Here is a 14,389-nt window from a genome sequence, read left to right as displayed (position 1 = left end):
TCAAGCTTCATAGCATTGTGGTCTGAAAGTATGCATGGTATGATTTCAATTCTTGTAAACTTATGAAGGGCTGTTTTGTGACCCAGTATATGATCTATCTTGGAGAATGTTCCATGTGCACTCGAGAAGAAAGTATATTCTGTTGCTTTGGGATGCAGAGTTCTAAATATATCTGTCAAGTCCATCTGATCCAATGTCTCATTCAGGGCCCTTGTTTCTTTATTGACCGTGTGTCTAGTTGATCTATCCATTTCTGTAAGTGGGGTGTTAAAGTCCCCTGCAATTACCACATTCTTATCAATAAGGTTGCTTATGTTTATGAGTAATTGTTTTATATATTTGGGCGCTCCAGTATTCGGTGCATAGACATTTATAATTGTTAGCTCTTCCTGATGGATAGACCCTGTCACTATTATATAATGTCCTTCTTCATCTCTTGTTACAGCCTTTAATTTAAAGTCTAGTTTGTCTGATATAAGGATGGCTACTCCAGCTTTCTTTTGGCTTCCAGTAGCATGATAAATAGATCTCCATCCCCTCACTCTCAATCTAAAGGTGTCCTCAGGTCTAAAATGAGTCTCTTGTAGACAGCAAATAGATGGGTCTTGTTTTTTTATCCATTCTGATATCCTAAGTCTTTTGGTTGGCGCATTTAATCCATTTACATTCAGTGTTATTATAGAAAGGTATGGGTTTAGAGTCATTGTGATGTCTGTATGTTTTATGCTTGTAGTGATGTCTCTGGTACTTTGTCTCACAGGGTCCCCCTTAGGATCTCTTGTAGGGCTGGTTTAGTGGTGACAAATTCCTTCAGTTTTTGTTTGTTTGGGAAGACCTTTATCTCTCCTTCGATTCTAAATGACAGACTTGCTGGATAAAGGATTCTCGGCTGCATATTTTTTCTGTCTAGCACACTGAAAATCTCGTGCCAATTCTTTCTGGCCTGCCAAGTTTCAAAAGAGAGATCAGTCACGAGTCTTATAGGTCTCCCTTTATATGTGAGGGCACGTTTACCCCTTGCTGCTTTCAGAATTTTCTCTTTATCCTTGTATTTTGCCAGTTTCACTATGATATGTCGTGCAGAAGATCGATTCAAGTTACGTCTGAAGGGAGTTCTCTGTGCCTCTTGGATTTCAATGCCTTTTTCCTTCCCCAGTTCAGGGAAGTTCTCAGCTATTATTTCTTCAAGTACCCCTTCAGCACCTTTCCCTCTCTCTTCCTCCTCTGGGATACCAATAATGCGTATATTATTTCTTTTTAGTGTATCACTTAGTTCTCTAATTTTCCCCTCGTACTCCTGGATTTTTTTATCTCTCTTTTTCTCAGCTTCCTCTTTTTCCATAACTTTATCTTCTAGTTCACCTATTCTCTCCTCTGCCTCTTCAATCCGAGCTGTGGTGGTTTCCATTTTGTTATGCATTTCGTTTAAAGCGTTTTTCAGCTCCTCGTGACTGTTCCTTAGTCCCTTGATCTCTGTAGCAAGAGATTCTCTGCTGTCCGCTATACTGTTTTCAAGCCCAGCGATTAATTTTATGACTATTATTCTAAATTCACTTTCTGTTATATTGTTTAAATCCTTTTTGATCAGCTCATTAGCTGTTGTTATTTCCTGGAGATTCTTCTGAGGGGAATTCTTCCGCTTGGTCATTTTGGATAGTCCCTGGCGTGGTGAGGACCTGCAGGGCACTTCCCCTGTGCTGTGGTGTATAACTGGAGTTCGTGGGCGGAGCCGCTGTCAGACCTGATGTCTGCCCCCAGCCCACAGCTGTGTCCACAGTCAGACTGGTGCGTGCCTTCTCTTCCCCTCTCCTAGGGGCGGGATTCACTGTGGGGTGGGGTGGCCTGTCTGGGCTACTTGCACACTGCCAGGCTTGTGATGCTGGGGATCTGGCGTCTTAGCTGGGGTGGGTAGGCAAGGTGCACAGGGGCAGGAGGGGCAGGCTTAGCTTGCTTCTCCTTAGGTGATCCTCTTCAGGAGGGGCCCTGTGGCAGCAGGAGGGAGTCAGATCCGCTGCCGGAGGTTTGGCTCCGCAGAAGCGCAGAGTTGGGTGTTTGCGCGCGGAGCGAGCAAGTTCCCTGGCAGGAACTGGTTCTCTTTGGGATTTTGGCTGGGGGATGGGCGGGGAAGATGGCGCTGGCGAGCGCCTTTGTTCCCCACCAAACTGAGCTCTGTCGTCCGGGGGCTCAGCAGCTCTCCTTCCCTTTGTCCTCCAGCCTTCCCGCTTTCTGAGCAGAGCTGTTAACTTATGACCTCCCAGACGCTAAGTCGCGCTTGCTGTCGGAACACAGTCCGTCAGGCCCCTCCGCTTTTTGCAAGCCAGACTCGGGGGCTCTGCTTGGCCGGCGAGCCGCCCCTCCGCCCCGGCTCCCTCCCGCCAGTCCGTGGAGCGCGCACCGCCTCGCCGCCCTTCCTACCCTCTTCCGTGGGCCTCTCGTCTGCGCTTGGCTCCGGCGACTCCGTTCTGCTAATCCTCTGGTGGTTTTCTGGGTTATTTAGGCAGGTGTAGGTGGAATCTAAGTGATCAGCAGGACGCGCGGTGAGCCCAGCGTCCTCCTACGCCGCCATCTTCTCCTATTCTCCCAAAACTTCATGTTTTTAAACACTGCAAAGAAAAACCCACTTTCCAGAATTTGACCCTAAATAAGAACAAGATTATAAAGTAATCAATATGGGTATCCAAAGAGCTTAGAATAGGATATTGATTTGTTATGAAGCTCCTTTATAAGGAAGTATTTTTTGAATTGTGTGATAGGAACTGTGTGATAGGAACCTTTGCTATTAAAGGAGAAAAGACAAATCAATAAGTTTTCAGAAAACTTACTAAGGTACAGTCAATTGTATAAATCGTAACCTTTATTATATCAAATGCAGAAAAATCCACTCATTTATTATTTCCCTAAAAAACCTGTATTATGTGCACTCCTACCCATTCTTCAAAGGACTGCCAAAATATTTCTTACTCTGTGAGGCCAGCACTGACATTTCTTAGAGCCATTCCAGTCCCTCACTCCCTTTTTGCTGACATGGTACCTGGGAGTTAGCTGTACACAGCATTTATTAGCAACAATCATAATTTTTCAGGTTTTCCTCCTATTGGAATGGACCTTACAAAAGATCTGTTATTAATTTTTCAAACCCCACTCCAAGTCAAGGAATGTTCATAGAATATGTTTTAGCTAATTGCTAGACTTCATAGGTTCTCCTGTATGGAGTTTCTAAGGTAGAGCTGGATATAACGAAACAAAAGTGTCTCTATAGTTCTGGGATATCCTTCCTGTTTCTTATAAACTGTAGAGCTACTGTTATAGGCTTCAATATTACTTCAATATTATTTGGATGCGATAGTGCTTGTAGGGCCATGCTATCTAGGTCTGGATGGAGGACTGCATAGCACTGGATCTACTTTGCTTTGGCCACTTCACTCTCTTTTCCTCATGCATATTCACTATCTCATTGTTTTGGTTTTTTTTTAACGTTTATTTATTTTGAGAGAGAGCACAAGCGGGGGAGGGGCAGAGAGGGAGAGAGAGAACCCCAAGCAGGCTCTGTGTTGTCAGCACACAGCCCGACAGGGCTCAGTCTCACAAACCATGAGATCATGACCTGGGTCAAAGATCAAGAGTTAGACGCTTAACGGACTGAGCCACCCGGACACCCCATCTCATTTTTTTTTTTTTTAATTTTTTTTTCAACGTTTTTTATTTATTTTTGGGACAGAGAGAGACAGAGCATGAACGGGGGAGGGGCAGAGAGAGAGGGAGACACAGAATCGGAAACAGGCTCCAGGCTCCGAGACATCAGCCCAGAGCCCGATGCGGGGCTCGAACTCACGGACTGCGAGATCGTGACCTGGCTGAAGTCGGACACTTAACCGACTGCGCCACCCAGGCGCCCCCCCATCTCATTTTTTAAATATAGATTTCTAAGCACCATTTTCATCAATTGGAGAAGAACTGGAAAATAGTACTGAATGATTTGTTTCCCTGTTATTTGTTGTTTATATGGCATTGCTTCATTACCATGTCCGCAGTGTGGATGGGCGCTTGGTAGAACTGATCTTAGTCATATTCCATTCATATTTTTTTCTTTCTGGGTATCCTCGATTTGAGAGAATACTAAGATACTTGTTTTGGAACTCCTTCCAGCTCATTTTATCTTATAATTGATGTTGACAGGCTACAGTGCAGAGTGGATTTCCATGCCCTATTATATGTGTCTTCCACCGTGTATTCATTTACTTTGTTGATTAGTTAGTTGGATCAGGCATTCATTCAGTCATTCATATAACATTTTATTGAAGGCCGGTCATGGGCCAGGAAGTATAGCAGGCATTGGGGATAGAGAGTTAGAAAAGACAGTCTGTCCAGTCAGTCAAGGAACTCAGTTGGGGAGACAGACTGTAGAGCACCAAACAGTGTAAGTGCTGTGATGGAGGTATGTTCCTCTACGACAGAGGAAAAGATCCCCCAGCCTGTTCTCAGAATTACCTCTTAATATATGTATGGAAAAATTGTCAGTCCTTTTGTCAACTTAGAAAATCCCAGACTCAAACATGTTCGGAGAATACATCTTAATTCCCTATAAAACACAGCAAGATGTTAACTGGAACCACTTCCTAATGATTTTAGCCCGGAACACTGTTTTATTATTCTCACCAATAGTTTTTAAATGTTCATTTAAGGTATTTTAGCCAATCTGAAATTACATTATTACAATATACATCCTATGGCAGAAGAAAAACAAATGATGTAATGACGTTTCTTTGAAATTTTAATGTAGAAATTGGATGAGCAAAAGAAATGGTTAGATGAAGAAGTAGAAAAAGTCCTGAACCAACGCCAAGAATTGGAGGAGCTGGAAGAAGATTTAAAAAAACGAGAGGCCATAGTTTGTAAGAAGGAGGCCCTGTTACAGGAGAAGAGCCACCTGGAAAATAAGAAGTTGAGATCTAGCCAGGTATGCGATTTGTTATGCTCTTGGATTCTGGGTGTAAGCCATATAAACTAGGATTACCTTTCTCTCTAAGAAGTAAAGCATACTACTATGAAATTAGAAACCAAAAGAAAACTCTTCTGGTTTTCAATGTATTTTTGCATATTAGTGCTTATTTAATGACCACCACTAAAATCTATTGCAATTTTGAAGTCGAATGTTCAATGTTCATTGGTTCAATGTTCTGCCAAGTATATTATTATTAACATTTTTGGGTATTTGAAAAATTATGGTAAAATAGACATAACATAAAATTGGCCATTCTGACCGTTTGTAAGTGTGTGATTCAGTGGCATTAATTACGTTCACAATGTTATACAACCATCACCCTATTTCCAAAATGTTTTATTACCCCAAACAGAAAGTCTATAACCATTAAGCAGTAACTCTCCTTTTCTCCCTGCAACCTCTGTTATTAACTTTAGTGGATATTTAAGAAATAAATTGTACCATTTGATGCTGTATAGAGAACACTGGTAATTTGGGAAAATAGACTTAAAAATGATCTAGCTATTGGGGTGCCTGGGTGGCTCAGTTGGTTGAGCGTCCTACTTCAGCTCAGGTCATGATCTCACCATTTGTGAGTTTAAGCTCCACATCAGGCTCTGTGCTGACAGCTCGGAACCTGGAGCCTGCTTCAGATTCTGTGTCTCCCTCTGTCTCTGTCCCTCCCCTCCTCACACTCTGTCTCTCCCTTTCTCTCAAAAATAAATAAACATTAAAAAAAAAAATGATCTAGCTATCACTACTACCCAAAGTTAGGGGTTTGCAGGGTTGATGTAAAAGAGAGATTTTTATGTGATGAAGATTTGTTCAGTTTTCAAATTATAATGACTTGGGGACCTTTACAAGAACTTTTGCTGGAGAACGTGGGTTTTATGAGCCAAAGAAGTGATTTTTATGAAGGGGTTTGCCTCAATTTCAGGTTTTGAAAAAGGAATGATTATGGAAGGAATAGAAGAACCAGGGGATACGTTTTTTGGATGTAGCTATGTATATTTTCAACTATAGCAATAACAGCATCTGAAAATGAAGCTGGCTTGCCCCAGACTTGAGGAGGACTTTCTGCCCATCAGGCCGAGGACAGTCTATACATTGAGTAATTGAACAGCAAGGATCAATGACCTGCCTCTTTAGTAGACCTTCCTTTCAGGCTGCATCTAGACCAGTAAGATCTGAGATGATGGTCATGTGTTCTTAGCCTCTCCACCTCAATACAACAGGCAGACAAGTGTGGAAACCTGAACTTACCTCTGCTCTGTCCTCCTTTCCCCATTCATGTTGAATAGCTATTGGCACCCAGGGATAGGGGCAGCCCCTCTAACCAGGCTTGTTGTTGGTGCTGTATCAGGTAGCTTGCTCATGCTGGCTGTAAGGGCCAAGTTTTATTTTTACTTTACTTTTTTTTAATTTTTACTTTACTTTTTTATTTTTATTTTACTTTTTTTTTTATTTTTTTTTTAAATTTTTTTTTTTTTCAACGTTTATTTATTTTTGGGACAGAGAGAGACAGAGCATGAACGGAGGAGGGTCAGAGAGAGAGGGAGACACAGAATCGGAAACAGGCTCCAGGCTCTGAGCCCTCAGCCCAGAGCCCGACGCGGGGCTCGAACTCACAGACCGCAAGATCGTGACCTGGCTGAAGTCGGACGCTTAACCGACTGCGCCACCCAGGCGCCCCAATTTTTTTTTATTTTACTTTTATATATTTTTTATTTTTTAAGTTTATTATTATTATTACTTATATTTATATTTTTATATTTATATATTATATTTATATTTATATATATTTGTATTTATATATATTATATATTATTTATATTTATATTTATATTTATTATTATTTTTAACTAGTCTCTACACAAACTCACTACCCTGAGATCACAGGTTGCACCCTCCTCCAGTGGAGTCAGCCAGGTGCCCCTGTCAGGGCCGAGTTTGAAAAGCTACCCCTCAAAACATGTAAATGACAGCAAGAGAGATGAACACATTTAAATATCAATGTGTAAATAGAAGAAAATAAACTGGGACCTTTATTATATGTTCCATATCACAAAAGAAAAAAAGAGGAAAAAACAAAAAAAAACCCTTTCTCCTGAAATAAGTTTACTTCATGATACAGGGGGGAAAAAATTGAAGTTTTCTACTTTGAACAAGATGTAAAATTTAGGAAGCAAGAACATACTGAGGTAAGTAGAGAGTAGAAATAAATGAAACCCACAGCAGAGCAAAGCAAAATTGATTCTTTGAAGATTGTTTTAATGAAACAGAAGAGAAACTTGGTGATGTTATACTGCTGGGTTTTTTTCTGAACAAAAGGTGTGAATAGATTACATTTTTTTCCAGTGTTTTAAGAAGTATTTATAAGGTTCAATCCTATGCATTTTGGACATGGAATGTGATATAAAAAAACCTATTTTCGGGGCGCCTGGGTGGCGCAGTCGGTTAAGCGTCCGACTTCAGCCAGGTCACGATCTCGCGGTCCGTGAGTTCGAGCCCCGCGTCAGGCTCTGGGCTGATGGCTCAGAGCCTGGAGCCTGTTTCCGATTCTGTGTCTCCCTCTCTCTCTGCCCCTCCCCCGTTCATGCTCTGTCTCTCTCTGTCCCAAAAATAAATAAACGTTGAAAAAAAAAAAATTAAAAAAAAAAAAACAAAAAACCTATTTTCATACCATATACGATTTCAACTCAAAGTAAGTCGCAGAACTAAATGTAAGAGGTAAAACTATAAAACCCTTAGAAAAAAACAAAGGTGTAAATCTTTGTGATCTTGGGTTAAGCAATAGTTTCTTTGCTATACCTGAAGCAAAAGCAATAAAAGAAACATTAGATAAATTGGACTTCATCAAAATTAAAAACATTTGTTATGCAAAGGACACCATCAAGAAAGTTGGTGTTGAAAAGACAACCCACAAAATGGGGAGAAATGTTTGCAAATCATCTACTTGATAAAGGACTTGTCTCTAGAATATATAAAGAAGTCTTACAATTCAATTAAAAATGGGTGAAGGATCTAGTAGACATTTCTCAAAGAAGATATACAAATGGCCAATAAACATATGAAACATCAGTAGCCATCAGGGGTATGCAAATCAAAACATAGATGAGATACTCCTTCACACTTACTGGGATTGCTGTAGTCAGAAAAATAGATACTAAGTGTTGGCGACAATATGAAGAAATTGGAATTTTAATGCACTGCTTGTGGGATTGTAAAATGGTACAGTTGCCTTGGATAACTATCTTACAGTTCTTCAAAAGGTTAATCATAGCATTACTATGTCACCCAGCCACTCCACTCCTAGGTATATATCCAAGAGAAGTGAAAGCACATGTTTACACAAAAGCTTGTACATGAATGTGCATAACAGCATTATTCACAATAGCCTCAAATGAAAAAAATTCAAATGTCCCATTAGCCGATGAATGGGATAAACAGAAAGTGGTATATCCGTACTAGGGTATGTTACTCAGCTATAGAAAAGAATGAAGTTCTGATACATGCTACCACGTGGATGAACCCCAAAAACATTGTGTTAAGGGAAAGAAACCAGTCACGAAAGACCCATGTTGTATGTACATGTAATTTATATCAATGTGCAGATGAGGCAAGTCTGTAGAGACAAAAAGTAGAATAATGGTTGCTTAGGGCTGAGTGGGGAATGGGGAGTGGAATGACTGCTAGGGGGCATGGGGTTTTATTTTTGAGGACAATGAAAACGTTCTAAAATTGATTGTGGTGATGGGTACACAACTCTGTGAGAGTACTAAAAGCCATTGAATTATACACTTAAATCGGGGACTTAGGGGCGCCTGGCTGGCTCAGTCTGTGGAGTGTGCAACTCTTGGTCTCAGGATTGGGAGTTCAAGACCCATATTGGGTATAGAGATTACTTAAAATAAAATCTTTAAAAATAAATAATTAGGTGAATTGTTCGGTATGTGAATTAGATCTCAATAAAGCTATTACTCAAAAAAAAGCTATAAGCCCATAAAGGAAAAAAAAAAGATACAGAAGACTAAAGATTACCAAAAAATGTAAGATGGGAAGGTATAGGTAAGTAGTTACTTACTTAGCAGAAGAGGCTGGAATCCAAATGCCTTGAGAGCTTAAGAGGGACATGAATGAGAGCTGTAGCATGAGTTTTTTTTTTTTTTTTTTTTTTTTTTTGAGAGATAGAGCACGAGCGGGATAGGGGCAGAGAGAGAGGGAGACACAGAATCCAAAGCAGGTACCAGGCTCTGAGCTGTCAGCACAGAGCCCAGTGGGGGCTCAAACTCACAGACCACGAGCCAAAGTCAGACCCTTAACCAACTAAGTCACCCAGGCACCCCTAGTATTTTGTTTGTTTGTTTTTGTTTTTTTTAATAATACCTTTATGAGAGGAGTGCCTGGGTGGCTCAGTTGGTTGAGCATCCGACTTCGGCTCAGGTCATGATCTCATGGTTTGTGGGTTCAAACCCCGCGTCAGGCTCTGTGTGATAGCTCAGAGCCTGGAGCCTGCTTCGGATTCTGTGTCTCCTTCTCTCTCTGCCCCTCCCCCACTTGTGCTCTGTCTCTCAAAAATAAATAAATGTAAAAAAACATTTTTTTTTTTAGTAATGATACCTTTATGAGATAGAATTCACATAGAATACAAAAAGACTCTGAAATGAAGGGACTAAGATTTTCAGAAGGCAGAAGTGAGGCATAGGATGGAAACGACATCATCAGGAAACCACCCTTTTCTCACTTTGAAGACCAGACGGTTTATTTTCTGAAGTTTGAACCAGGTACAGCAGATGGTCACGGTAAGTCAGAATACTCAAAAGAGGTAATGAATAAAAGTCAGTCTACGTAGGAATCCTGAGATAGCCATTTCCTAACACCTACTTGGATCCCAAAATGCTGACAGCCAGATTTATACTTCCAAACAAGACATTGTTGGATTTTCTGAAACAGTCCATGAAGAAAGACCTAAAAACACCCTTGGGGGCCCCCAACTAAGTGGCCAGACCCCAGATACATCCCATGGTGACAAAGTATACCTACTACAGAACTTATCAGCATTTTCATACCTAACTCTTAAATGTGACATCCATGTCAGGAATGCTACTAACATGAAAGTCAGAGTCCAAAAGAAAAAAAGAAGCTCAAAGACATCAGAAATAGAGGAAGGAGCTGAAAAAAACTTTCAAAAAACCTTTCTCAAGGTGTTGAAAGATTATATAGTCTATCCATAAAATGAGAACTGCTAGAAATTTAAACATTTTATTTTTAATTTTTTCAACATATGTTTTATATTCTAGAGAGAGAGCATGCAAGAGGGAGAGAGGGACAGAGAGGGAGATAGAGAGAATCTTAAGCAGGCTCCACGCTCATCACGGAGCCCAACACAGGGCTCAATCCCATGACCTTGGAATCATGACCTGAGCCGAAATCAAGAGTCAGATGCTCAACTGACTGAGCCACCCAGGCACTCTGAGAACTGTTGGAAATTTAAAGCATTGGAGGATAACATTGAGAAAATATCCCAGAAAGTAAATAAAAGAATAAATTAATAGAAAATAAGAGAAAAAAATTTAATTGGCAGATAAATCCAGAAGTCCAACGTCCAAGAAATGGAATTTCAGAAAGCTGTAACAGAGAAAACAGAAGAGGGGACTATCAAAGACAATACAAAAAATTTTCCCAGCACTGAAGATATGAGACTCTAGATGGAAATTGGTCATCAACGGCCTGCAAAATGAGTGCCAAAAGCTTATCACTGTGAAGTTTTAAGTATACTGAGGAAAAAAAAAAAAAAAAAAAGATCCTGAAAACTACCAGATAGAAGACATGAGTCACTTGTAAATCTCAACAATCAGAATGATATTGGACTTCTCAACCTTCTTCAGTAGACACTAAAAGACCTGCAGCAGTCTTCCAACTCACAAGGAAAATTATTTCCAATCAAGACTTCTTTTGAGCCTAACTCTGAATCAAATATGAAGGCAGAATAAGGGCATTTTCAAGTGAAAAGAATGATCTCTGACCTCATCTCTCAGGAAACTACTAGAGGATATGCTCCACAAAAATGAGGGCATCAGCTATGAAAAAGGAAGACTTGGGGTACTGAAAGTGTGATCCAACATGGAAATTCCAGGGATAATACTAAAAGGAAGTTCCAGAATAACCAGTCCAGTTTGGAGCAGGAGGATGGAGATTTCAGGCAAAATGTTTCCAGAAAAAGAATAGAACAAAAAGATGACCTGATTTAAGTTTTGGTCAAGTGAAAAAAAACAGTATTGAGAGGAACTGTAGAATTGTATTGGAGAAGAATTAGTAGAACATACCAGCAGTCATACCCTATGGAAAATGATAATTTTATACGAGACATTTGAGCTGTGAATAATACTCACAAAGCTATGTGAACTGAATATTGCTTTAACATAAAACTGTAATACACCTTATACTGGGAGACTAGAGGGAGGGGAAGTAGAGGAGGCATAATAGTGCCAAGTGCTCGTCTTCCATAATAGTCCATCTGTGGGCACTATTTGAAATTGGTTATGTTATTTAGAAACATGGACATTAACACAAGCAGAAATAGCTAGAAAGGTTGAAGATAGTTGTTTCTGGAGAGTGGGACTCAGGTAAGAGGGTGGGGTAGGGAGACTGCTTTTTTAAAAACTTTTAAACCTGTGGTATATATACATGTAACTACTTAGATGAAAATCCATTTTAAGAATTTTCTTTTTTTAATGTTTGTTTATTTTGAGAGAGACAGAACATGAGCCAGGAAGTTGTGAGAGAGAGGAAGAGAGAGAGAATCCCAAGCAGGCTCCACACTACCAGCGTAGAGCCTGACGCAAGGCTCACACTCACTGTGAGATCTTGACCTGAGCCAAAATCAAGAGCTGGATACTTAACCGAATGAGCCACTCAGGTGCACCTTAAAAATTTTCTTAAAAAAAAATTCTTTTAAGTTAGGCCATAATGAAGATCTCCATTACTCTAATTGGCCATATTTTCTGACCAGAATGAAATAAGAGCAGAAACAAATTATATGTTTAAACAACAAACCAAATCTCAACCTATAGAGAACTTATAGTTACAGATCATATAACTGTGTAACAGGCCAAGGAAGAAAAGTTTAATTTAAAAAATAATAAAAAAGAATATTACCTCTTTTTAAAAATAATTTTTTTTAATGTTTATTGATTTTTGAGACAGAGAGACAGAGCATGAACGGGGGAGGGTCATAGAGAGAGGGAGACACAGAATCTGAAACAGGCTCCAGGCTCTGAGCTGTCAGCACAAAGCCCGACGCGGGGCTCGAACTCACGGACCGTGATATCATGACCTGAGCCGAAGTCAGACGCTTAACCGACTGAGCCACCCAGGCGCCCCCCAAAAAATGTTACCTCTTAAAACCAATACTCTGTAGTCTGGTATAGCCAAGCAATACTTGGCAGTAAATTCATCATTGGAATCTTCATTAAAAAAAAAAAAAAAGGCATTCGACTTAAGATTTTAAAAAATGAACCCCCCAGCCCAAAAAACTCCATAAGAGAAAACAATAATGTGGAAGCTCAAAATATATTCAGTTAGTAACTTTTTTCTGTTTTTCCTAATTTATATGCAGTTTGGGTTTCTAATAACTGTTTTTGGGGTGTTTGGTTGATTGTGTCTTTTTAGGTCTTAAACACAGATAGTTTGAAAATATCAACTCGCCTGAACTTGTTGGACCAAGAGTTGTCTGAAAAGAATGTAGAGCTGCAACGCAGCACGGCTGAGGAGAAAATAAAGATTTCTGAACAAGTTCAGGCCCTCCAGAAAGAGAAGGATCAGCTACAGAGACGAAGAAACAGTGTGGACGAGAAACTTAAAAATGGTAGTGTGTTGTCACCTGAAGTAAGTCAGTATTCTTTAGAACTGGAAGTGCTCTATGATGGGTCACTTGGATGATTTCCTCCGTCTTTGTTAACTTAAACATAAAAATGGATAAATCTAGTAAACTCTGTTTTCTTGAGACTTTGTCAGATGTGATGAGTTGAGCTGACACCCATTAGGTGCCATAAGCCATGCTTGACCAGAGACTGTGATATCCTCACACAGGGGTCCGTGAACATGGCCTCCTACTGGCATCTTCACGGATGGGAAACTAACACTTACCTTGAGTAGGGACTTTCTCAGCTGGGGTTTCTCATCTGACATCACAGAACACAGATGAGCTGAAGAACTCTTTTTCTCAGTTCTTCCAAAGAGAGCACCTACCTCCTCTCTGCAAGTTTCTTGAACGATACTAGGTAATTCGTTACATACATGAATGACTAGGACATTAAGGGTTAATTCCTTCAGAAAGGCCCAGCCTGCAGGAGCATATTCCAGCCCAAGTAGATGCATAGAACTCAAATCCCAATAAAAATACCTTTGAGTTGCAGTTTTCATTTGGGAGAGCTTATGGCTCCTCTCACCTTTATTTTTTTAAACTCTGTAAAAGATAGTATATTTATTGGCTGTCACAATTGTCCCAGACTGTGTCTTTTTTCAAAATTTTACATCAGTTGGCAATGGTACTTATCCCTTACTTTATCAGACAAGTATGAATTTTTGAGCCTACATGTTCTCTACAGATATTTTGTAAGTTTATTGATTTATTTTGAGAGGACAGAGAGAGTACAAGCAGGGGAGGGGTACAAAGAGAGAGAATGCCAAGCAGGCTCTGCATTGTCAGCGCAGAGCTGGACATGGGGCTCAAACTCACGAACTGTGATATCATGACCTGAGCCAAGATCAAGAGTAATACGCTTAACCAACTGAGGCCCCCACATGCCCCTCTATGCAAATATTTATTGTTGCTGTCCTGTCATGACCAAAGCAAGAGAAGATTGTTAAGGGAAAGTGAGTAGCTGGGGATCACGCACCTTGCCGAATCTCATATGGTTTTAGATTGGAGCAAATGGGAGATGGAAGTTAAGGGGGCTGGGTAAGAAGGAACAAGAGCAAAGATTTCATAAATGAGATTGTTGTTCACTGTGTGGATGAAAGAAATTGAAGACTAACTTGATTGGGGGCTATGTGGCATTATAAGCTTCACTGCCCAGTTTAATAACATGAGTAGCTGAGAGGATCACAGAATCAGACTGTCCTCCTGGGGCTGTTAAATTGGAGCCTGGCCTTGTAGATCGAGAGGTATGAGAGCCTAAGATACTGCAAAATGTAATATTAGTATTTAAGGAATTCTTGCCTGCCCAAGACTGTTACCAGACCCTATAGAAGAAACCAAAACAGTAAAAAGCATTATGCTTCTTTTGAGAAATTCATACTCTATCTGGGGAAAAGAGACAAATATAAGAAAACTCTAAACCCTGAAGAACATAAAAAAAGCAAGTTATAATAATGTAATAAAACTATACTTATTATATTATTTAT

The 14,389-nt window shown here is 40.1% G+C and overlaps 1 protein-coding gene across 4 annotated transcripts in view; it reads left to right on the top strand.

Moving 5' to 3' along the window:
* KIF27 (kinesin family member 27) overlaps positions 1-14,389 on the top strand; it is a 99,518-nt gene that overhangs the window by 70,091 nt on the left and 15,038 nt on the right. For all 4 annotated transcript variants that reach the window (XM_086685092.1, XM_025931619.2, XM_086685090.1 and 1 more), the window contains 2 exons: positions 4,781-4,957; positions 12,653-12,868. In XM_086685092.1, coding sequence (XP_086541218.1) covers positions 4,781-4,957; positions 12,653-12,868 — 393 coding nt within the window. The remainder of the gene's footprint in view (positions 1-4,780; positions 4,958-12,652; positions 12,869-14,389) is intronic.

The sequence above is a fragment of the Puma concolor genome, chromosome D4 (genome assembly GCF_028749965.1).
Source record: "Puma concolor isolate L17-30 chromosome D4, mPumCon1.1.hap2, whole genome shotgun sequence".
Classification (NCBI taxonomy): Eukaryota; Metazoa; Chordata; class Mammalia; order Carnivora; family Felidae; genus Puma; species Puma concolor.
This window is presented reverse-complemented; position numbering and strand designations above follow the sequence as displayed.